General features: G+C 39.2%; 1 protein-coding gene across 1 annotated transcript in view; it reads left to right on the forward strand.

Annotated features, from left to right (window-relative positions):
• Positions 1-24,575, forward strand: part of CFAP54 (cilia and flagella associated protein 54) — a 397,088-nt gene that overhangs the window by 36,849 nt on the left and 335,664 nt on the right. The window contains exons 9-15 of the mRNA XM_034934266.2: positions 665-863; positions 7,209-7,390; positions 7,479-7,644; positions 8,943-9,028; positions 11,786-11,920; positions 14,250-14,400; positions 21,326-21,402. Coding sequence (XP_034790157.2) covers positions 665-863; positions 7,209-7,390; positions 7,479-7,644; positions 8,943-9,028; positions 11,786-11,920; positions 14,250-14,400; positions 21,326-21,402 — 996 coding nt within the window. The remainder of the gene's footprint in view (positions 1-664; positions 864-7,208; positions 7,391-7,478; positions 7,645-8,942; positions 9,029-11,785; positions 11,921-14,249; positions 14,401-21,325; positions 21,403-24,575) is intronic.

The following is a 24,575-nucleotide window of genomic DNA, read 5'->3' on the forward strand; positions in this document are numbered from 1 at the left end:
GGTAACCAAAGTTTGAATATCAGTTCCGAAGGCTATAATGAAGATACTATAAAGCATATGGAGATATATGCTTGCTTAATAAGCAAACCATAATAAACAACCTTTTAATGCTGCCTTGGAAACACAAGCATATGAAGAAACAACAAAGTCTTTGATGTAATGGCAGCATGATATCTCTAATGAAATCTGGAGTGACATCTCAAAAAATGAAAAACCATAAAAGCAGGTATCTAATTGTTAGACCAACTGCTCTCTGTTTTAGCATTGTAAGCATGCCTTACTTTTCTTTGCCTTATAACAGGCTTTTTTTTTTTTTTTTTTTTTTTGCCTGAGACAGGGTCTCACTCTGTCACCCAGGCTGGAGTGCAGTGGCATGACCTTAGCTTGCTGCAGCCTCTACCTCCCTGGGCTCAGGTGATCCTCCCACCTCAGCCTCCCAAGTAGCTGGGACTACAAGCACATTCCAACATGCCTGGCCAATTCTGAAATTTTTTTGTTGAAATGGGGGTCTCACTGTGTTGCCCAGGTGGTCTTGAACTCCTTGGGTCAAGCAATCCTCCTGCCTTGGCCTCCCAAAGTGTTGGGATTATAGGCATGAGCCACTGCGCCCACAATATAATAGCTTTAACAAATGGACTGAACTTTTTTTTTTTCTCAATTTCAGTTATCATGGCCACGAACTGTCACAGAGCGGCTACTGGATGAGATGTTTGATAGCACTGCATCCCAGTTTCTGGCTGTCTTGGAAGCTCTTTCTGATTCAAATAGGCGAATACTGCAAACTGGACCCATTGTTACAGATGAAGTGGAGATTCATGATGTTGTCTCAGAATTGTTTATGGCAGGAAAAGAACTTTTGATAAGTAAATAAGATGTTAAGATATTGTTTTATGATAGAATGATACACATGAGTAACAAAAATTTTAGCATGGTAATCCATACATAGGAAACTGATAACATTTATATTGTTTTTTTTTTGGTTTGGTTGGTTGTTTGTTTTTGAGATAACGTCTCTCTTTGTCACCCAGACTGGAGTGCAGTGGCGTGATCATGGCTCACATTGCAGCATCAACTTCCTGGGCTCAAGTGATCCTCCCTTCTTAGCCTCCCAAGTAGCTGGGACTACAGGTGCATGCCACCACACCTGGCTAATTTTTGTATTTTTTGTAGAGACGGGGTCTCACCGTGTTTCCCAGTCTGGTCTCGACCTCCTGGGACAAGCAGTCCACACATCTCAGCCTCCTAAAGTGCTGGAATTACAGGTGTGAGCCACTGTGCCAAGCTGATATAATTTATATTGATCTTGAATTCAGCAACCTTGCTAAGGTCAATTGATATTTCAAATAATGTATTAGTAGATTTTTGGGGGGACTTGTTTTGTATATACAGTCATCTATGAATGACTTATTTCTGTCCAATCGTTAATCTTTTAATTTCTCTTTTGTTGCATTTCTTGATGGTTGCTCTGGCTGGGATCTCCAATAACACATGGGAAGAAGTGGTGATAGCAGACTCCTTTGTCTCATTTTTTTTCCTCAGTTGGAAAGCTTTCAACATTTTGCCATTATTTGAGATATCTACAGAATAATTTTTATAGATACCCTTTTGCAGATCACAGATGTTTCTTGTATTCCTGGTTTGCTAAGTGTTTTTTTTGTTGTTGTTTTTAATCTTGAATAGTTTAATTTTAGCAAAAGCTTTCTCTGAATTTATTGAGATTTACTGAGTCGATCAAATGGCTTTCTCATTTATTTCTATTAATGTGGTTAATTTTATGGATTGCTTATTTCTGCTTCTCTGTTGATGGGAGAGACTTTTCTTTCTTGTAATGTTATTTTTAGGTTTCGCTCACAAGGTCATATTAGCCTCATAAAATGAGTTGAGAAGTATGCCCTCTTTCTCCATTATCTGTAAATGTTTGTGTCATATTGGTGTTATTTCTTCCTACATGTTTAGTTGAATTTTCTGGTGCAGCCATCTGTACCTGGAATTTTTTGTATGGGAATATTTTAAACGATGAATTCAATTTCCTCCATAGATATAAAATTTTTCAGATTTTCTTTTCAGTATTGGTCAGTTTGCTTTCTCTCTTATTTCATCAATTTCACCAGGGGTCCACCAATTTCATTAGTCTTTGCAAAGAAACAATATTTGACCTTGTTGATCTTCCCTATTGTATGTCCATTTTCCATATTATTGATTTTTGCTCTTCATTACTTCCTTTATTATACTTTCTTGGGTTTGCTTTACTGATTTAAAAAACTTATTGACTTGGAAGCTTAGATCATTGATTTTTAGGATTTGTTATTATTTACATTAAATGCATATTAAGACATTTGTTCTAAATTCAGCTTTAGCTATGTATCTGAAGTTTTGATATATCATATCTTTATTACTATTGGAGTAAGAATATTTTCTAATACACAGTGTGATTTATTCTTTGATATATGGGTTCTGAACCAAAATATGGGAGATTTTCTAGTTATCTTTTGGTTACTGATTTCTATGTTAATTATACTATGGTCAGAGAGCACATTATGTATTATTTGGAACTGTGAACATTTGTTAAGATAGGCTTTATGGCCTAGCAAATGACCAGCTTTGGTAAATAGTCTGTGTGTACTTGAAAGACTATGTATTTTTTGTTGTTGTTGGATGCATTGCTTTATATATATGTTGATTAAGTTAAGCTAGTAAATCATGTGGTTAGATCTTCTCTATCCCTACTGATAGTTTTTGTCTTTTTATTTTATGAATTACTCAGAGAAATATGTTTAAACATCTGCTATGCATTTCTGTTGGTGTGGAATTGCAAGAGCATGGGATATTCCTATGTTGCTTCATTGGATACTGTTTTACAAAGTGGTTTTTTTTAGTTTGCACACCCATCAACATTTTATCAGGGTTCCATTACTCCAAATTTTCTCTGACACTTAGTATTATCTGTCTTTCTCATTTTGTCCATTTTGGTGTGAATTCAGTGGTGTTGCAGTATAAACTTAAATTTCTCTGATGACTAATAAAGTTAAACACTTTTTCATATACTTTTTTCACTATTGGATATCCTATTTTGTGAGGTGCCTATTTTAACCTTTTGTCCTTTTTTCTGTCGATTCATAGGAATTCTTTATATATTCTGGATATAATTCCTTTATTGAATACATGTATTGCAAATATCATTTCTTACTTGATGGCTTGCCTTTTCATTCTCTTAATGATATCCATTGGGGAACAGAAATTCTTAATTTTAATATAGTCCAATTTATCAATATATCCTATATAGTTGATCCTTTGTGTGTTGTGGTTAAGAAGTTTCAGCTACCCCAATGTCGTAAATATATTCTTGTATGTTTTCTTCCATAAGTTTTATTGTTTCTTCCTTAAGTTTATGAGGTCTATAATTAGAAATTAGATCTTTTTTGTTTATACGAAGTAGAAATCAAGATTTATATACTTCTATATGTATATTCAGTTGACACAGCACCATTTATTGAAGATAACTTCCTTTAGTTGGCTGCAGTATCCCTTAGTCATAAATTAGGTGGCCGTATGTGTGTTGTCTGTTTTTTCACTCAGCATAATTCTCTTGAGATGTATCCAGGTTGTGTGTATTAATAGTTCACTTGGCGGGGTACCATGGCTCATGCCTGTAACCCCAGCCCTTTGGGAGGCCAAGACGAGCTGATCCCTTGAGCCCAGGAGTTCAAGACCAGCCTGGCTAGCATGGCGAAACTCTGTCTCTACTAAAAATACAAGAATTAGCCAGGCGTCATGCCATGTGCCTGTAGTCCCAGCTACTTGGGAGGCTGAGGCAAAAGAATCATTTGAATCCAGGAGTCAGAGGTTGCAGTGAATGGAGATCACACCACCACCACTGCACTCCAGCCTGGGGACAGAACAAGACTCTGTCTCAAAAAAAATTTTTTTTCACTTGTTACTGCTGAGTATTATTTTATGGTATGGATACACCACAGTTTGTTTAACCACTTACCCTTTGAAGGACATTTGAATTATTTCCAGTTTTTGGCTACTAGAAATAAAGCTGCTATGAACAGTTGAGTACAAGTTTTTGTGTGAAGGTAAGTTTTCATTTCTCTGGAATAAAATGCTCAACAGTGCAATTGCTGGATTGGATATATGATAAGTTCATATTTAGTTTTGTGAGAAACTGTCATACTATTCTCCAGGGTGACTCTACTATATTTCCACCAGCAATGTGTGAATGATCCAGTTTCTGGACATCCTTGACAGAATTTGGTGTATCATTACTTTTTTATTTTAGTCATTCTGATAGGTGTGTAGTAATATTCCACTGTGACTTTAATTTGCATTTCCCTAATGGCTAAAGATGTTAAACAGTTTTTCATGTGTTTATTTCCCATCTGTATACGCTCTTTTTCTCTAGTGTCTTTTGTTCACTTTCTAATTGGATTGTTAATTATTTCTCTTGAGTTTTGAGAGCTCTTTTTATGTTCTGAATACAAGTCCTGGTCATTGCTTTTTAAGACAGAAAATACCTTTATTAAGATTTTTTTCTCCTCATCATTACTTCCCATTTTTCATTGCTTCTTTCTAAATTCATTTCTTTTTGCTGAAATACAAACTCTAAGAATTTTGAAGTAGTTTGGCTGGATATAATAGTTTACTTACAAGTTTCTTTAAGATTTTGATGCTCTTTTTTATAATCTTGTATATATAGTGTTTCTGTTGAGAAGTGTAATGTCAGTTTAAATCTTGTTGTTTTATAGATGTATCTTTTACAATTTTCTCTTTCTTATGACATTCTTACATTTTATTCTACTGGATCTAGGGGTGGGTTTAGTAATGCAGCAGATACTTTGAGGTCATATCTTTCTTTCATTTTTTCATGTTACTTTTAAATTTCTTTCCTTATATTCATTATTTAAAAAAAATCCTTCAAGGCATTGAAGATGCCATTAGACAGATGTTAACAGGATAGATGTTCATCCTCCATGTCTTATTTATTTTATTCTTTTCATGTCTTTATTCTGTTGCATTCTGGGAAGCTTCCTCTATCTGATTTTTCAGGTCACGAATTTGATCTTTGATTCTCTCTGTTCTACTCTTCTGTTTACCTATTTAATTATTTGTTTCAACAATGATATACTTTTTTGTTATTTTTGTTGTTTGTTTGTTTGTTTGAGACAGAGTCTTGCTCTGTTGCCTGGGCTGGAGTGCAGTGGCACGATCTCAGCTCACTGCAGCCTCTGCCTCCCGGGTTCAAACGATTCTCCTGCCTCAGCCTCCCGAATAGTTGGGACTACAGGTGTGCACCACCACGCCGGGCCAATTTTTTGTATTTTTAGTAGAGATGGGGTTCCACCATGTTGGCCAGGCTGGTCTCAAACTCCTGACCCCAGGTGATCTGCCTGCCTTGGCCTCCCAAGGTGCTGGGATTACAGGCATAAGCCATCGCACCCGGCCATCAATGATGATGTACTTTATACCTTGAATCCACTTGGTTCTTTTTTCACAGCAGTTGTTCTTGCCTCATGTTTCTAATATCCTCTTTTATTTTTCTGAGAGAACACTTTCACTTAAATTCTTGTTTGTGCTTTTCCATTTTCTTGCTTCTTGTGGTAAAGGATGCTTCATTTGTGGTTTTTCTTTCAAGATGTTTTTGCTTTTAATTTTCTTTTCCCATGAGCTTTCCTTCTTGGAACAATTAGCTGACTTGGCCTTAGTGTCCACCTGAGAGGAGGGAGAAAAGCCTAGCGTTAGCTCCTATGCCTTTAGGTGAGTTTAGTGTGTGGGTGTGGGCACATGTGGGTGCACATGTGTATGCGAATGCCCATCTGAATGCAGGGAACTTCTGGTGCCATAGTTTGGGCTCTTCTCTTCCTAAGAAAAATACAAGTTTTAGATAAGAATTTCCTTGACTTTCTTCACCCAAACCCCCAAATTTACCCTCATGCATATTGATCCTTTCCCACTATCTCTCATTTAAATGGAGGAGAGGGGATGTTTCTCTTTGTGTCTTTAAGCCTAATCCCTCCAAGTGTCCAAGTGGTCCCATTATACCGTGCCCTTTTTTTTTGAGACAGGATCTCACTCTGTCACCCAGGCTGGAGTGCAATGGTGCGATCATTCTTCACTGTAACCTGGACCTCCTGGGCTCTAGTGATCCTCCTACCTCAGCCTCCTGAGTAGCTGTGAATACAGGCATGTGCCACCATACCTGGCTAATTTTTGTATTTTTTGTAGAGTTGGGGTTACTCCATGTTGCCCAGGCTGGTCTCGAACTCCTGGGCTCAAGGGATCCACCTGCCTTGGCCTCCCAAAGTGCTGGGATTACAAACATAAGCCACTGTGACTGGGCCTCCGTGTTTCCTTTCAGCTTCCTCCCTATAGGTCTTCTTGGTACAGCCAGATTTATTGACGGTATTGTCTGTTTTCATTGTTCCTAAGTATTTTCTTTCTACTTATACAGTGGGCAGACTCTAGCACTCTACTAAGAATGTCATGGACAACCTTATTGCTCAATCCAGGGGTCACTTTCAGTTACTTTCAGTTACTTTTCTTTTCTTTCTTTCTTTTTTTTTTGAGAGTCAGGGTCTTGCTATATTTCTCAGGCTGGGCTCAAACTTCTGAGCTCAAGTTATCATCCTGCTTCAGCCTTCTGAGTAACAGAGACTATAGGTGCACACCAATAAGCCTGGCTAGTCCTTTTCTTCTTTACTTTCTGTATCTATGCGTTACTGTTGAGTACTCCTTTCTTTCTAAACACTCACCTTTGCAGCGTTTATTCCCTCTGCTCTTCTCTTAAATGTTGGTGTTTCTTATTATTCTGTGCAAGGCAACATGATCCATGGCTGAATCTACTATTTACTGCAGATGTATAATGATGACTCTAAAAGCTCTATCCCCGTTTTAGATCTCTTTCCCAAGTTTCCAACCTGTATCTAGGAACTCTTGCTCATTCTGTGTTTGAGATTCCATTCTCTTTCCCCTGAGTATCCTTCCCTAACTGCCCTCCTTCCCCACATCTGTGTTGGATGCCCTTCCTATTTGTCCCTAAAGCACCACCCTGTATTTGCCCACTAAGATTTCTTGTTTCCCCCACTAGAACGTAAATCTTATGAAAGCAGGGATTGTGTTTTCCTGGTGCCTGAAAGCGTCTATAGTGAATATTTAATAAATATTTATTTGCATGAGTGATATTCAAAACTCTCTTCTTCCTTTCCTAGTGTCAAATATTGGTGCAGATGGAATGCTTGATTTTCCAAAAACATCTCTTCTGGAACTTATGATAGGAAGAAAAGATGTTATTTCTGTGGATGCTGCTGTGAAATTTATAAAATTAGCTTTTACCTATGAGGAGTGGAGTTTATTTGAATCTTCTGCTGTACATCTTATTTATTTTCTCCAGGTAATATATGCAAAATTATCCTCCTGGTTTTTTTTTTGTTAAAATGACATCCAATTACTAATTAACGTGTGGGATATACTTCCCCAAGAGGCAGGATGATCCAGAGTCAAAGAAAGCAGAGAAGGATTTAACTCTTCTGATTGCAATGGAACCACTAATCAACGTGAAGAGAAACAAAGGTTTGATCTTTCCTTTGGAAAACTATAAAGAAGGACAGTCAGCTCAAATTTATTTAAAAAAAATTGCTGTTCATGGTAAGTATTTATTTGTTTGTTCAAAAAATTTAGTTTGACGAAATATGCTCTTTTATAGATATGGTGAGAGAAAGAATGTTGAAGGCGGAGGGAGCAAGAGGTACAAAGGCCCTGAGACAAGAGTGTGTTTGGTGATTGCAGGAATGGCATGGGGGTATGTGTGACCGAGTGTGGTAGGTGACAAAGTTAGAGAAGTAGCTAGGCGCTAGATGATGTAGTTCCTGGGCTTTGTAAGGATGCTAGATTATATTCTGAGTGACAGTTTTGAGTAGGGGAATGAGGTTCTATTTACCTGCCGGCTTAGTTGGATAAGAGGGAGGCCCGCAAGGCAGTGAATCAGAGGACAAAGTCATCAGTTCATGTTAGGAAGGGAAGGTTTGGTAATCTCCTGTCTCTTTCCAGCTTGCAGTGTTTGCCATTCTAGGACTTTTCAAATCCTAAAAGTTATTGTGTGTATAATTGAAAACCTGCCGTGTCTGCTTTTTACACCAAAGAGAACTATTTAATTCCAGGTTTTTAATGTTTTGCCATGTTCTTAAGACATTGCATGGCTTATCAGTTGCAGTAAGTAATTTGTACCAAGTAATGATATATGTCTTCTAGTGATTTCTGAATCAATATTTTTATTATTTTTCTTTCAACTACCATATTTTATGTGCACTTTAATATTATAAGCCTCTTCAGTTTCTTTTTGGACATAGCATACAAATGTTGGAATGTTGGATTTATGATAATGGTCTATTTTAATTGGATTAGAGCCACTAAGATTAGTTTTCTTTTCTCTCTCTCTCTCTCTCTGTGTGTGTGTGTGTGTGTGTGTGTGTGTGTGTGTGTGTTTATTTATTTATTTATTTATTTTGAGTCACAGTCTCACTCTGTTGCCCAGGCTGAAGTGCAGTGGCATGATCTTGGCTCAGTGTAACTTCTGCTTCCTGGGTTCTCCTGCCTCAGCCTCCCGAGTAGCTAGGATTACAGTGACTTGCCACCATGCCCAGCTAATTTTTATGTTTTTAGTAGAGACAGGGTTTCACCATGTTAGCCAGGCTGGTCTCAAACTCCTGACCTCAAGTGATCCGTCTGCCTCAGCCTCCCAAAGTGCTGGGATGACAGGCATAAGCCATTGCCCCCAGCCAAGATTAGTTTTCATATAGAAGTATTTAATTTGTCTTATTGACATGATATTTGCCCGCCTATCATTTGTGTCATTTTTTTTAGCATATTTGTGTTTCTGTGCCTTTTCTATTTGAAATTTTGTAAGTGATTTTTTTGTTTCATTTTCCTCTACTTTATGAACTTAGATACTTGTTTGAAGACTTGTGGATATTCAGAGGATATTTTCCATTTGGCAGCAACCTTGTATGTCTGTGTCTGCACTGCTCCCCAGGTGAAATAGCTATTTTAAATAATTTTTATTAGTGTGGAAGGAGGTTTTTGTGCCTAACTTAAGGCCGAATTTAAAATATCACAGGAATTATGCCTTGCTAAAATTTTATTTTGTTTAATCATTAGAATATAGGATTAAGTTAGATTCTGACTTGTAGTTTTAAGTTTCTTTTTATTATTGTTGTCATTTTGAGTGTCTTCCTTTTTGGGAAATTCTCAGGCTATGTTTCTAATAATGAAGGAAATGAGGCAGTGGTTTTTAGGAAGAGTTAATATGTTTAATGAAATACTGCTTTCAGTCCATGAGTACAAAGCCTTGTTATTATTGGAAGTCACTTTGCACACAATGGCCAGTATTTTAAAATGACCTATAAGAGGGTACCAGTGTTCAGGTAAAACTATTATAATATAGCAATGGTTATTAAACAAATTTCAGGGATCCTCAGAAACCTAACTTTGTTTTGTTTTTTAAATTAATTTATTTGTTTTTAATTTTTATTTTAAGTTCTGGAGTACATGTGCAGGACATGCAGGTTTGTTACATAAGTAAACATGTGCCGTGGTGGTTTGCTGCACCTCCTACTTATAAGTGAGAATGTGGTGTTTGGTTTTCTGTTCCTGTGTTAGTTTGCTGAGGATAATGGAGAAGCCCAGCTTTAAGTAGTAGCTTCCTAATCTGTTTTTGTTACTTTTGTATATAACACTGGGATTCTGATGAAATTTCATTTGAAAATTTGGTTATATTGTCATTTTTAAAAAGTATGTAAACCACAGTTATAGAGCACTGTATTAACTTTTGCCCAGGTAAGTGAAGCACACTTGAGAAGTTCTGCTTTATAATATTTTTCATTTCTTCTGGGTTTGTCAGAATAAGTTATAACCTGTGACAGGTATTTAATTTTTGAAAGAAAGGTGTTTGGCAGTAAATAAATTATTACAGTGGGAGAGCTAACCAAAAAATAGCGATCAAGGCTTAAAAAGGTAGGGAACTTTCCTTTATCTGTTTTTCTTTGTCTTTTTCTTTTTCTTTTTTTTTTTTTTTTTTGAGACAGAGTCTCACTCTGTCACCCATGCTGGAGTGCAGTGGTGCGATCTCAGCTCACTCCAACCTCTGCCTCCCAGTTTCAAGTGATTGTCTTGCCTCAGCCTTCCGAGTAGCTGGGATTACAGGCGTGTGCCACCATGTTCGGCTAGTTTTTGTATTTTTAGTAGAGACGGGTTTCCCCATGTTGGACAGGCTGGTCTTGAAATCCTGACCTCAGATGATCCGCCCACCTCAGCCTCCCAACGTGCTGGGATTACAGGTGTGTGAGCCACTGTGCCTGACCCTCATTTATCTGTTTTGCTAAAATGGTATATGTCTTAGTTCAATTCAATTCAATTCAATTCAATAAACATTTATTGATATCTGTTGTATTCCCAAACATTGCAGGAAGGTGCTACATATGCAAATTAGGTCTTAGAGCAGCCTCAGAGAGCTCCAGGTTTGGTATATTTTAATCATAAACTCATTATTTTTCTAGTTTAGCTATAATGAATAATAATTTTCTTTTGCAAAGGCAAGTAACTTGGATGAGAGAAAACATACTCATTATGGCTCATCAGTTGACACCCAGTGTGAGGTTCTGTTCAGCTTTTGCCTTTCCTTCTTGTCTCTACACTTTCCCAACTCCCCATTGCTTCTCTAGTTACTAGTTCATCTCCCCCTGCTCCAATTCCTTATTATTATTATTTTTGAGACAGAGTCTTGCTCTGTCGCCAAGCTGGAGTACAGTGGTGCAATTTTGGCTCACCACAACCTCTGCCTCCCGGGTTCAAGCGATTCTTGTGGCTTAGCCTCCCAAGTAGCTGGGACTACAGGCACACGACACCATGCCCAGCTACTTTTTATATTTTTAGTAGAGATAGGGTTTCGCCATGTTTGCCAGGCTGGTCTTGAACTCCTGACCTCAGGTGATCCACCCGCCTTAGCCTCCCAAAGTGCTGGGATTATAGGTCTGAGCCACTGCGCCTGTCCAATTCCTTATTATTTTAATGCAAGAATTTTAAATAGAGAAAAGTATATGTAAATTTCACAGTCAGGTGGGAGTAATTGGTTTGCAAACTTGCCTAAAAATGTTTGGGAATTTTCTTTTTAGAGAGGCAGAAGAGCATAGAGCATTCATTAAGAGTGATGGATCTAGGTGGGTCACGGTGGCTCACACTGTAATCCCAGCACTTTGGGATGGCACGGCAGGTGGATCACTTGAGGCCAGGGGTTCGAGACCAGCCTGGCCAACATGGTGAAACTCCATATCTACTAAAAATACAAAAATGAGCTGGGTGTGGTGGTGTGCACCTGTATTCCTAGCTACTTGGGAAGCTGAGGCACGAGAATCGCTTGAACGTGCTGGGATGTGGAGGTGAGATTGCGAGCCGAGATCTTGCCACTGCACTCCAGCCTGAGTGACAGAGTCAGGCCCTGTTTCAAAAAAAAAGGAGTGAGGACTCTGGAGCTAGACTACTTAGGTTTGAATCCCTCCCATCTGCCACTCTTTAGTCATTTCATGTTGGGGAAAATCACTTAATCTCCTTGTGTTTCAGTTTGCTCCTCTGTAAAATGGGGAGGATCATACTAGGACTCCTCTCATAGGGTCATTATGAAGATTCAACATGTTAGTATTTGTAAAGCTCTTAGAGTGTTTCTCAGCACACAGTAAATGTTATATACATGTATTTTATTATTCCTACTCATTTACCTTCTCACTTTTGTTTTTAGGATGCTCAACCTGATAAAGAAATTGTTGTGGACACGATAATGTTCCTATGGCAGAAATGCAAATTAGGAATTCAGCGGCTCAATATATCCAGAAATGACTATGCAAAATTCACCCAGAAAATCAGTACTAACAAAGTATTCCTTTCGCATTCCCTTTCACGTGTTTTTTTTGCTATTGCTTATTCAAGTTGCCATACACATTTCAAATCTAAATTTTTCCTATTTTTCACCTGGTTAATGACTTTCATTTGCATATATACATATATAAAGAAGATATTCTTTCTAGCGCTGAATGACCCTTTCTTTTAATGTGTGTTCCCTGCACTCTTGTTCTAATTTTGTTTGTTGTGAGGAGCAAAGAGGTGTTTCAGGCCTTTTTTTTTTTTTTTTTTGGCAAAGTCTTGCTCTGTCCTGGAGGCTGCAGTAGTATGGTACCATGATCTTGGCTCACTGCAACCTCTGCCTCCTGGGTTCAAGTGATCCTCCACAGCTCAGCCTCCCTAGTAGCTGGGACTACAGGCATACACTACCATGCCCAGCAATTTTGTTTTATTTTTTGTAGAGATGGGGTTTTACCACGTTGCCCAGGCTGGTCACAAACTCCCAGGTTCAAGCAATCTGCTCATCTCAGCCTCCCAAAGTGTTTGGATTATTATAGGCATGAGCCACCACGCCCGGCCTTTTCAGGTTTTTTTTTTTTTTTTTTTTTTTTTTTTGAGATGGAGTCTTGCTCTGTCACTCAGGCTGGAGTGCATTGGCTAACTGCAACCTCTGCCTGCCGGGTTCAAGCGATTCTCCTGCCTCAGCTTCTGGAGTAGCTGCGATTACGGGCATCCACCACCACGGCCGGCTAATTTTTGTATTTTTAGTAGAGATGGGGTTTCACCATCTTGGCCAGGCTGGTCTTGAACTCCTGACCTCGTGATCTACCTGCTTTGGTCTCTCAAAGTGCTGGGATTACAAATGTGAGCCCCTGCGCCTGGCTTCAAGCTTTTAAGTGAAGAATAAATATAGTATGGGCCAGGCACAGGGGCTGACACCTGTAATCCCAGACCTTTGGGAGGCTGAGGCAGGTGGATCACCCGAGGTCAGGAGTTTGAGACCAGCCTGGTCAACATGGTGAAACCCCGTCTCTACTAAAAATACAAAAATTAGCTGGACATGGTGGTGTGTGCCTGCAGTCCCAGCTACTCAGTAGGCTGAGGCAGGAGGATTGCTTGAACCCAGGAGGTGGAGGTTGCAGTGAGCCGAGATCACACCACTGCACCCTAGCCTGGGCAACAGAGTGAAACTCTGTCTCAAAAAAAATAAATAAAAATAAAAAATAAATATAATGTATCTGAGGTCATATGAGCTTGGATCAATTCAAAAAGAAGATTAATAATAGAGAATACAGAGACGTAAGAGTGTCAGATTTTCTCCCCCCTGCAATAATATATTTAGACCATTTAAAAGAGCTACTTTATAGGAGGGAGAAGGGTGAGCATTTGAATATTATAACCTGGAAACTTAGGAGAAAAAATTTAATAATAACAAATATTGTAGCTTTGGTAATTTGGAGGCTGCATAAGATTAGCTACATTAGTATGCATAGGTGTGATTTTTATCATGTACTCTGTTAAGTAATAATGTGAGTACATAAATACCGTTTTATAATCTCAGGTCCCAAAATGTGATAGTTGGTTTTATGTGCTAAGCTTTGGGGATACAGGCATGAAAGATAATTTCTTTCTTTCTCTTTTTTTTTTGAGACAGAGACTCGCTCTTTTGCCCAGGCTGGAGTGCAGAGGCACGATCCTGGCCCACTGCAATCCCCACCTCCCGGGTTCAAGCGATTCTCCTGCCTCAGGCTTCAGAGTAGCTGGGATTACAGGTGTGCGCCAATACGCTGGCTATTTTTTGTATTTTTAATAGAGACAGGGTTTCACCATATAGGCCAGGCTAGTCTCGAACTCCTGACCTCGTGATCCACCCGCCTCAGCCTCTCAAAGTGCTGGGATTACAGGCGTGAACCACCGTGCCCGGCCATGAAAGACAATCTAAGTCACCTGATATGGAGCCTGAAACACCTGCTTCCCCACTCATAAGGAGGATGTTGATAGTAATCATAATAGCTGCTTCAAAGGGACAGTGAGAACTTTGAGGATACAGATACTATTCACTGATATGTACAAATAACAGATCATAAATTTGCCATAATGGCTATAGATGTGCAGACTCTAGACTTAAATGAATCTACTTTATGAATTTATGTAAACAGATTGATTACTAAATATTGTTTTAAAAGGATTATTGAGTTTTATGTTATTTATAATTAAGGCATTAATAAGGAGGGGTACCTGTGTAACATTTCCATATGATTAGAAGATGGTTGTTTCAAGGAAGTATAAGTTTTGAAAAATGTGACTGTTTCTACAGTTTCATATACTTTTAATTAATTTTGCTGTGTATTTTCTCTTTTTAGTGGATTTATCTTCTGTGGCAGATAAGTGAAGTAATTCACTGCTATAAAATGGAAGACATTGACATTGTGGTAGTGGCAGAAGTCACATTACGGTTAAGTGAAATATTGGAATCTTTAGGAAGCCCAGGAAGAAAATTTAAACAATCTCTAGGTAAAATGTTGGCTGAAAAATTGTATACATATATAAATACAAATATATAGGTATGATATCAAATGCAGGATAACTCCTACTAATGGAAACTAGGCACTTCAATATTATGCTTCATTGAGGATTTATAATTAGAGATAGATAATAAGATAGTTTCATCAAGTGGATGTTAAGGTTTCATGCTCTCTGATTCAGTGAAGGACAAAACCCTTTTGTCTTCTCATATTCCTTTTCTCTGTTCCTAATTACTGCCTACTCCCCTTTAGTCCCTTCTCTTTCTTTCTTTTTTCACTTTCTCTCCCTTTTTTTTTTTTTTTTTTGAGACGGAGTTTTGCTCTGTTGCCCGGGCTGGAGTGCAGTGGCACAATCTCAGCTCACTGCAACCTCCATCTCCCAGGTTCAAGCGATTCTCCTGCCTCAGCCTCCCGAGTAGCTGGGATTACAGGTGCTGGCCACCATGCCTGGCTAATTTTTGTATTTTTAGTAGAGACAGGGTTTCACCATGTTGACCACACTGCTTTCGAACTTCTGACCTCAAGTGATCTGCCTGCCCTGGCCTCCCAAAGGGCTGGGATTACAGATGTGAGCCACCGCACCCAGCCACCTCTCCTCTATCTTCCTTTGTTTTCCCTCCCCTTCCATTTCCCATAAGAGTGAATGCTTGAAGGAAGACTGTTTTGGACACTGTCATATTCTTGGCACTCACCAAATCATCTGACACAGCGCAGGAGATCAAGTAAGTGTTGAATGCATCAGTGTCATTCTACTTTCTATCTCCTTTTCTATTTTCTTTCTTCTAATTCCTTCCTTTTAAAATTCTTTCTTCATTTATTGTTTCTCCTCCCCTTTCTCTTTTTCTTCTTATCCTTATATCTTCCTCTTTTTGCTTTCATTTCCTAGCACCCCCTCCCCACCAGCCCCCATTCTTCCTGTCTCAACCCCTTTCTCTTCTCCATTCAGGAGATGTCTTCTCTCAAAGGATGGCCTTCTGTTCTGACCTCCTTGTTCTTTGTTCTGCCTCTGGTTGCAGCCCTGTACTATATTTCATGGGGTGGGGAATAATGTGGAGGAGTCCATGGAGGGTGTTTACTTTGCTGTTTCACCCCACTTATAGAGCATGTATGATATCTGGAGGACTTCGTAATAAAGTTACTGTTTACTTGGAGATTCACGAATCTGGCTCTGCCTGTCCTCCGCTGTTGAGTGTGGCCTTGCAGATGGAGTTTTAGAGCCATGGTTCTCAAATTTTGATTGTTATTAATATCACCTGAAAGCTTGTTAAAAATGCAAGGCCCAAGCTCTGTCCTACTTCAGCTAGCCTGGACCTTTTTAGTCTTTATTAGCTTCTCAGGTGAATTTGATATAGATCAAAGTTTGACAACCATCAGTTAAAAGTCTCTGGCCATCGAACACATTCATTGGCCTCAGGTTATATTTCTGAAATGTCCTGGATTAAAATGCTTTTTTTCCTTTTAAAAACTTTTGTTATGCAGAACTTTAAATATAAGGTGGAGAGAAAAAATAAATCACCATGTATGCATCGTCCGGCACCAATAATTATCAACATCTTTTCAATCTCATTTCATCTCTCCCTGCAACATTTCCCCCTCTCCGAGTATTTTAAAACAGACGCGTAATTTTTCCAGCAAATACCACCCCACCATGTGTATGTGTGTATCTAACTGTTCATCTGACAGATAAGGATTTTTCAAAACATAAAACCACAGTGCCATTATTATTATATCTTACAAAATGGGGAATAATTCCGATGTCCCTGATTGTATTAAAAAATATCTTTTAAAGTTGGTTTGTTCCAATCAGAATCCAAACAAGGCCCACACATTGTATTTTCTTGACATGTCTCTTAAATCTCTCTAATCTCTAGTGGTTTCTCTCCTTCATACTCCCCTTTCAAGACATTTATCTTTTGAAGAAACTGAGTCATTATCCTGTGGGATTTTCCACATTCTGGATTTGGCCATTTCCCTCCATGTGATGTTGATTAACTTGCTTCTCACCTGGTAGTTAGAGCTGGATGCTTACTTAGATTCTGCTGATACTTTGTTAAGAAGAATTCTTGCCACTTGTCTTATTTTTCAGCAACAGTACTTCATAGGTAGTGCTATTTACTCCCTTGCGTTGAATCAGGAGGCACACAATGCCTAGTTATCCCACTTTTTGGGCTATAAAGATTTATCTGTGAGTTCAGATCTAGGTTGGTTCCCCAGAAGGAGATTCTGAGACAATGATTTGAGTGAAGTAGTTTATTTGGGACCTTATCCAGGGAAGCACAGTGGAGAAGTGAGACAGCGGAGGAAAGGAAGCCCCATGTAATGCATGGTAAGTTAATGAGAAGGCTGCTGTTGTGAGTTCAGGGCCTGTTCCCATGAGGGACCTCTAGGATCCCATACAGAACAAATACAATGAAGTTGTATTTCTATGGCTTTTATCTGTCATTGATGAAGGGCTGCTAGGAGACTGGGGGTAAGAAGCCAGGAGGGACTCCTAACTTCGTTCATTCCTTTTGCATTTATTATACTGAAGTCTTCAATGAAGAACTTAACCTCACACCTGTTTGGCTAGTCTGGTTATTTTTGAGTGTGTAATGGACATTATTATTGCTAAGCATTTTGTAGAAATAATTGAGGCTTTGGATGATGTTTTCGTTTTCTAGGGAAGATTTATGCTTGCTTTTACTAGATGCATGAAAGGCACTAATACTCTAGGATCCCATTATTCCAGTTTGAGGGATTAAGATATTTTGAAGCTGAAATGCTTTCTCCTTGAAGATCTATTTTCAGTTCACCCTAACTTCTAGGATGCAGTCTCTTTTGCTTCTCATCCTTGGTGGGTCCTGGATCCCAATCCCTGTTGCTTTTCTCTCAAGGCTATCAGAGGTATCACTCAGTTTCTCAGCTTCTCTCTCCAGAATTGATATAAGCCCCAGTGGGAAAAGTAGCTCTAATGTGTTCTATACTCTGGCCTCCCTTTCCAATATTCAGATGTGACTCTGTGATACTATGATATATGATATATATGCAGTTGACCCTTGAACAATATGAGGGTTAGGGGCACCCATCCTAAATCCATGTTTTGGCTTCTCCAAAACTTAACTCTAATAGCCTGCTGTTGACTGGAAACCTTCCCAATAACATAAACCATCAATGAACACATATATTTTGTATGTTATATATATATATAAATAATTATTGTTGTCCGCAGTTCCTGGCTCATGACTCCCATAGTTCTTATTTCCTAAGTGACTAAAACAATAAGCATACCTTTTGTTAAAGAGTGGCTTTTTGTCCTTGGTTCATGAAGTAGCTTCAGAACAGCTTTGGAGCAATAAAAGTGAAAGAGAGTCTTTTGTTATAATGTTGGGGCACTTTAGGCCTCAGAAGCAGACCTCAGCAAACAGAATATCTCTCTCTCTCTCTCTCTCTCTCTCTCTGACTTTCTACTTTCCTCCTTTCTCCTGCTCCTTTTTCTCTCCAAGGATGGCCATAGAAACTGAAAATATACTCTAATCTTCTCCTGCCTCTCTGTCTTCGAGCTGATCATAAAGAAATTCTTTGACCTACCTTGTCTGATTGTAGGACATAAGACTCATTTCAGAAGGGGTCCTGCCCCATACCCAGGAGGAAGGAACGTGGCACAGAGAGGCCAGGAAGAATCTGAACAGACAGGCCTTCTGGGTATCTTAGTCCATTTTCTGTTACTTAAAACAGAATACCTGAAACTGAGTAATTTATAAAGGAAAGGACCTTATTTCTTACAGTTGTGGAGGCTGAGAAGTGCAAAATCTAGGGGCTGCATCTGGTGAGGGCTTTCTTACTCACGAAGACTTTCTGCAGTGTCTGAGGTGGCACAGAGCATCAGTGATAGGGGGCTGAGGAAGCTACCTCAGGTATCTCTTCCTTTTCTTTTTTTTTTTTCCCCTTTGAGACGGAGTCTCGCTCTTTCACCCAGGCTGGAGTGCGGTGGCACGATCTTGGCTCACTGCAGCCTCCGCCTCCTGGGTTCAAGTGATTCTTTTGCCTCAGCCTCCCGAGTAGCTGGGATTACAGGCACGAGCCACCACACCCAGCAATTTTTTTGTAGTTTTAGTAGAGACAGGGTTTCACCATGTTGGCCAGGCTGGTCTTGAACTCCTGACCTCAGGTGATCCACCCGCCTCGGCCTCCCAAAGTGCTGAGATTACAGGTATGAGCCACTGCACCCGATCTCTTCCTCTTCTTATAAAGTCACCAGTCCAGTCAGGGGGTGGGGAGCTAGGGGAAGGATAGCATTAGGAGAACTACCTAATACAGATAACGGGTTGATGGGTGCAGCAAACCACCATGGCACGTGTATACCTATGTAACAAACCTGCATATTCTGCACATGTACCCAGAACTTAAAGTATAATAAATTAAAAAAGATACAAAACTCTGAACTGACATAAAACAGGGCCAGTAAGTAAAATATGAGTGAGTGTAAGATATTTTTTAAAAAACAAACAATATATTTCCAAAAAAAAAATAAAGTCACCAGTCCCACTCCCATGATAACTCATCAATCCGTTAACCTGTTAATCCATTAGTCTATGAATGAGTTAACCTATTCATGTGAGGAGAGCCTCCGTGACCCAGTCATCTCTTATGGGATCCATCTCTCAATACTGCCACATTGAGGATTAAATTTCACCATGAGTTTGGAGGAGACAAATATTCAAATCATAGCAATGGGTTTCTAAAGGTTATTAGATCATACCCTTTTTGTCCAATCACATTTCTGCACAGCCGTACATCCATCCATCCATCAATTATGCATATCTAATGAAGTCTCCATAAAAGTTCCATGAGGACATGGTACAGAGAACTTCTGGATAGCTGAGCACTTGGAGGTTCCTGGAGGGTGGTGGTCCTGGGAGGGCATGGAAGCGCCATGCCCCTTCCTTTATGCCTTATGCTGTGTATCTCTTTATCTGTATCCTTTGTAATAGCCTTTATGATAAAATGATAAAATAACTGTTTCCCTGATTTCTGTGAGCCACTGTTGCAAATTAATCAGACCCAGGGAGGGGGTCACGGGAACCTTAGTTTGTAGCCAGCTGGTCAGAAGCACAGGTAAAACAAGCGGGGGCTTATGGTCAGCATTGGAAGCAGGGAGCAGAGTGGGGAAAACAGCAGTCTTATGGGACTGAGTCCTCAATCTGTGTGATCTGACTCTATCTGCAAGGTAGTGTTGGAAGTGAACAGGGTTGGAGAATGCCCAGCTGGTGTCCACTGCAGAATTGATTTCATGTTTGGTATGCGGGGACCCCCCACTCCACACTTGGTCACAGAAATCTGTGTTGATTGTTGTGGCATGAAAGCACGGAAAAATAGTTTGTTTTTTTCTCCACACTTCCTTCCCAAGATCCTGGCCATGTATTTGTTTGTTTGTTTGTTTATTTATTTATTTATTTATTTTCCACCATCTTTTTAGCTTGTAGATTTAAAAATATATAGTTTCCAGCTTTCCTTCAGCCAAGAGAATTTTTCTACATTATGCATTACTGATTACTTTTTAAAAATGTCTATTTCTGGCCAGGTGCAGTGGCTCATGCCTGTAATCCCAGCATTTTGGTAGGCCAAGCCAGGTGGACCACATGAGGTCAGGAGTTCAAGACCAGTATGGTCAACATGGTGAAACCCTGCCTCTACTAAAAATACAAAAATTAGCCGAGCATGGTGGCATGTGCCTATAGTCCCAGCTGCTCGGGAGGCTGAGGCAGGAGAATCACCTGAACCTGGGAGGCAGAGGTTACAGTGAGCCGAGATCATGCCACTGCCCTCTAGCCTGGTCAACAGTGTGAGACTCCATCTCAAAAAAAAAAAAAAGTATATTTCTTACTTAATGTTATTGTTTTATTTACTAGTTACTGTGGGGGAGATTATTGTTTTATATCATTATAAATGGGCTAAATAAAATTTAAGTTATTGATTGTTAAAATGTTTCATTTCTGAAGAGCTGATCAATATTGGAGCATAATCCATTTATAAATTTGAAAACTTCTATGTTTATGTAATGAGGGGTTGTCCCTATTTAGATATATAAATTCTTATAACTTCTAAGAATGTTATTCTTAACACCTTGTTGCCACATAAAACATAAAGTACAAGTCTTCTCTGATATTTGTCCAAATTGATAGGGTTTCTATGCTATCTTCTGAAAGCTTTTATATTTATTTATTTATTTTTTGAGATGAAGTCTCACTCTGTCGCCCAGGCTGGAGTGCAGTGGCATGATCTTCGCTCACTGCAACCTCCGCCTCCCGGGTTCAAGCAATTCTCCTGCCTCAGCACCTCCCAGTAGCTGGGATTACAGGCACGCGCCACCATGCCTGGCTAATTTTTGTATTTTTAGTAGAGGTGGGGTTTCATCATGTTGGCCAGGCTGGTCTTGAACTCCTGACCTCAGGTGATCTACTTGCCTCGGCATCCCAAAGTGCTGGGATTACAGGTGTAAGCCACCGCACCTGGCCTCTGAAAGATTTTAAATGGACCTTATAGAATATAGAGAAAGATGATATTGACTTGTTGATAAATATTTGATTTGGTTTGTTACGTTACAAGATTTTTTAAAATTACCTTACAGAAGAAAAAATTTAATTACATGGAAGAAATAATTTGATGCTTAGTCAAATTCTAGTGTTGAATCATTTCTGAGATTATCATTAATTAAAAAGTAATTAATTTAGCATAAAGTTTTTTATGATTATGATTCACTGCTATATTTCCATTTTTCTCTTTCCTCCTTTTTATTTCTCTGGTCCTTCCTTCTTCTTTCATTTCCTCCTCGCTCTTGCCCTGTCCTCTTCCTCTTCCTACTTTTCCTTTTTTTCATCTCCTCTTCTCCCTTCCCCTCCATCCTTCATTCCCTTCCTCCTTCCTTTCTTTTCCAGATGTACCTTTAAGAGAAGGGACTAACAAATTCCCTGGAGCTCCAAAAGGGATCACAGAAATTCTTCCAATATTACAGGTATTACTACATATTTAGAAAATTTAGGTGAAACATGAAATTTTATTTTCAAATAATATTAAATTTGTAAATGCATAATGGTTAATTGTAGAAATAATTTTGAATATTTAAAATTTGAGGATTGTATGGCTTTATATATTGAGAACTATAGGGACATTTTTCTACCTTTTATGAAGAATATTGTAATGAAGCCCCATTATAATTTACCATTTCCTCATATGCTAGCTTAAGAAACAAAATATTCCTAGTATAGATGAAACTCACCTCCTCTGCTACCCTCTCTTGATCACCTTGCCTTTCCCCTACCTAGGAGTAACTCCTATCCTAAATAATACTGTCTTCAAGATATTTGTATAAAAGATATTTATATAATGCATAGATATAAATGACTTTACTTGGTTTTTAATAACATGCCACCCCCCCCTCACATTTATATTTGGGAGGCCCCTGAAATAGAAGAACAAGTGCTAATTTTTAAAGTGTTATTTTATCTATTCTCTTCCATACTTGGTATAATAGATAAAGTCCTAAGAAATGGTACCAATCAAATGCCATCATGAATGTACAGGAGGACTGTGGGGTCGTTCTGAATTTACTTTCTCAAATGCACGTTCCTCTTCTAATGCTAAGTTTCAGGGGATGCCAACTGAGTACTTTATGCTGTCTTGTGTCTTCTGAAGAGAGCTAGATTTGAGAAATCTTAAATTGAGAACAGAGACTGACATGCATAAGAGATTGAGGTGGCATAATAGCTGTCTGCCAATGTTTTTCCCAGGGATCACTTACAGTGTCTGCTAAATATGCAGCTTCCTATCTCTCACTCCAGACATATGCAATCACAACTTCAGGTGTGAGATTCTTAAAAGTTCCTCCGGTAGATTTTTTTTTTTTTTTGAGATGGAGTCTTGCTCTGTTGCCCAGGCTGGAGTGCAGTGGCGTGATCTTGGCTCACTGCAACCTCTGCCTTCCAGGTTCAAGCCAGTCTCCTGCCTCAGCCTCCTGAGTAGCTGAGACTACAGGCATGTGCCACCACACCCAGCTAATTTTTTGTATTTTTAGTGGAGGTGGGGTTTCACCATGTTAGCCAGGATGGTCTCGATCTCCTGACCTTGTGATCCACCCACCTCGGCCTCCCAAAGTGCTGGGATTACAGGTGTGAGCTACTGTGCCTGGCCTCTCCAGTAGATTTTTAAGGACATTAGAGTTTGAGAATCACTGGCTTATGGGCTAGCACTTATTCTCTGAGGCAGAGTAGGGCAGACATAGAAATCCTACTCATAGGTACAAAGTGCTAGATTTTACCTTGAGAGAGAAATTTTCTGGCAATTAAAACCACTATATGAAATGGATTTCTTTTAAGGTGGCAATTTTCCCACAACAAAGAAACGAGACCATTTGTGAACTGTTATTTATTTAAATAAGAAAAATGTACCCTCTCTTAAAGATGATTTATTACCATCTGTTGGGAAATCGTCAAAATAAATACAGAGAAGTCTGTGATGACAACAGTGTGAATTTTACCCCCTAAAGTTATGCAATACACAATCTGCTCAGCTGTACTGGGCATATGGTAGACATATTTTCTTTGGCATGGTCGAAGAGCACAGCATTTGGTGTGGAAACCTGTAGTTGAGTCTGGACTCTGATATTGACTATTTGTGTGATGCTGAATGAATTATTTTGTCTTTTTGAGTATAAGTGTCCTCATCTGGAAAATTATAATAGTACCTATTCCACTGAGTTGTTATATAGTTTAAATGAGATATTGTAATGTGGAAACTAGTACCTGGCACATGATAGCTGCTGTTTTTCTCTTATATCTTACGTAAAGCACTGAATCTCAACTTAGGGTTTTTAGACTCACTGATAGGGGAATGGAGTTGGGGGGAAAAATGACGGTTTATTGTAAGGAGAATTCGCAATTCATATGTTCACCCAGCAGAGTCTGTAGGTGGGATAAATTATATAACTTGCATATATGCATACTACTATTTAAAAAATGTATGAGACACTATTGTGATTAAATGAAAGAACACTTATTTCAAAGTTTTACTGAACACAGAGCATTTCTTTCTTCAACAAATGGGTTATAAAATTATAACTAATTTGTATCCACCTTATACTGGGCTATGGCAACTAAAAGATTATTAGTAAAGCATTTAGCCCTATACCTGGGACATGTTTTAGTTAAATGTCGACTGTGATGAGGATGATGAAGATCATAAAGATGATGATGGTGGTGGTAGTGATGGTGATGATGATGATGATAGAATGTGAGCGTGTGGGGTCTTTGAAATTTTTTGATGTTAAAAAGATATCCTGGCTGGGCGTGGTGGTTCACACCTGTAATCCCAGCACTTTGGGAGGCCGAGGTGGGCAGATCGCTTAATATCAGAAGTTTGAGACCAGCCTGGCCAACATGGCAAAACCCTGTCTTTACTAAAAACACAAAAATTAGCCAGGCATTGTGGTGCCTGCCTGTAGTCCCAGCTACTTGGGAGGCTGAGGTGTGAGAATTGCTTGAATCTGGGAGGCGGAGGTTGCAGTGAGCCGAGATCGCACCACTGCACTCCAGTCTGGGCAACAAAGTGAGACTCTGTCTCAAAAAATAAAAAAATTAAAAAAAGGGATATCTTTAGAGACTTCTGTTTCTAGCAAAATGGCAAGATGAGCTGAACATCCTCCTGGGAGAAAACACTTAGAGATTTTGGACAGATTTGAACAAATATCCTCAAGCATGTTGCAGAGCTCATGAGAAAGTTGGGTAAATCCCAGGGGCCAAAATAGAAAAGGGAACTGAAAACTAGCATGGTAAGTTTATGAGTAGATGCTGCAGTAGGTTGATGGGCATAGTTATTATACAAATATACTTAGATTTTTAACCACCATCCAGGGACAAGAGATGAGGCTTGGGCACATGAAAGATGGGGGTTGGAAAGGAGACTCATATGTAAAGTTAGAACCTACAAAAGATTATATCCTAGGAAAAGGTAGACTAGAAATAAACTCTGGCCTGGGTATGGTGGCTCACGCCTTTTATCCTAGCCCTTTGGGGAGGCCAAGGTGGGTAGATAGCTTGAGCCCCGAAGATTGAGACCAGCCTGGGCAATATGGTGAAACCATGACTCTGCAAAAAAAATACAAAAATTAGCTGGGTGTGATGACATGTGCCT

This window comes from Pan paniscus, chromosome 10, assembly GCF_029289425.2.
Source record: "Pan paniscus chromosome 10, NHGRI_mPanPan1-v2.0_pri, whole genome shotgun sequence".
Classification (NCBI taxonomy): Eukaryota; Metazoa; Chordata; class Mammalia; order Primates; family Hominidae; genus Pan; species Pan paniscus.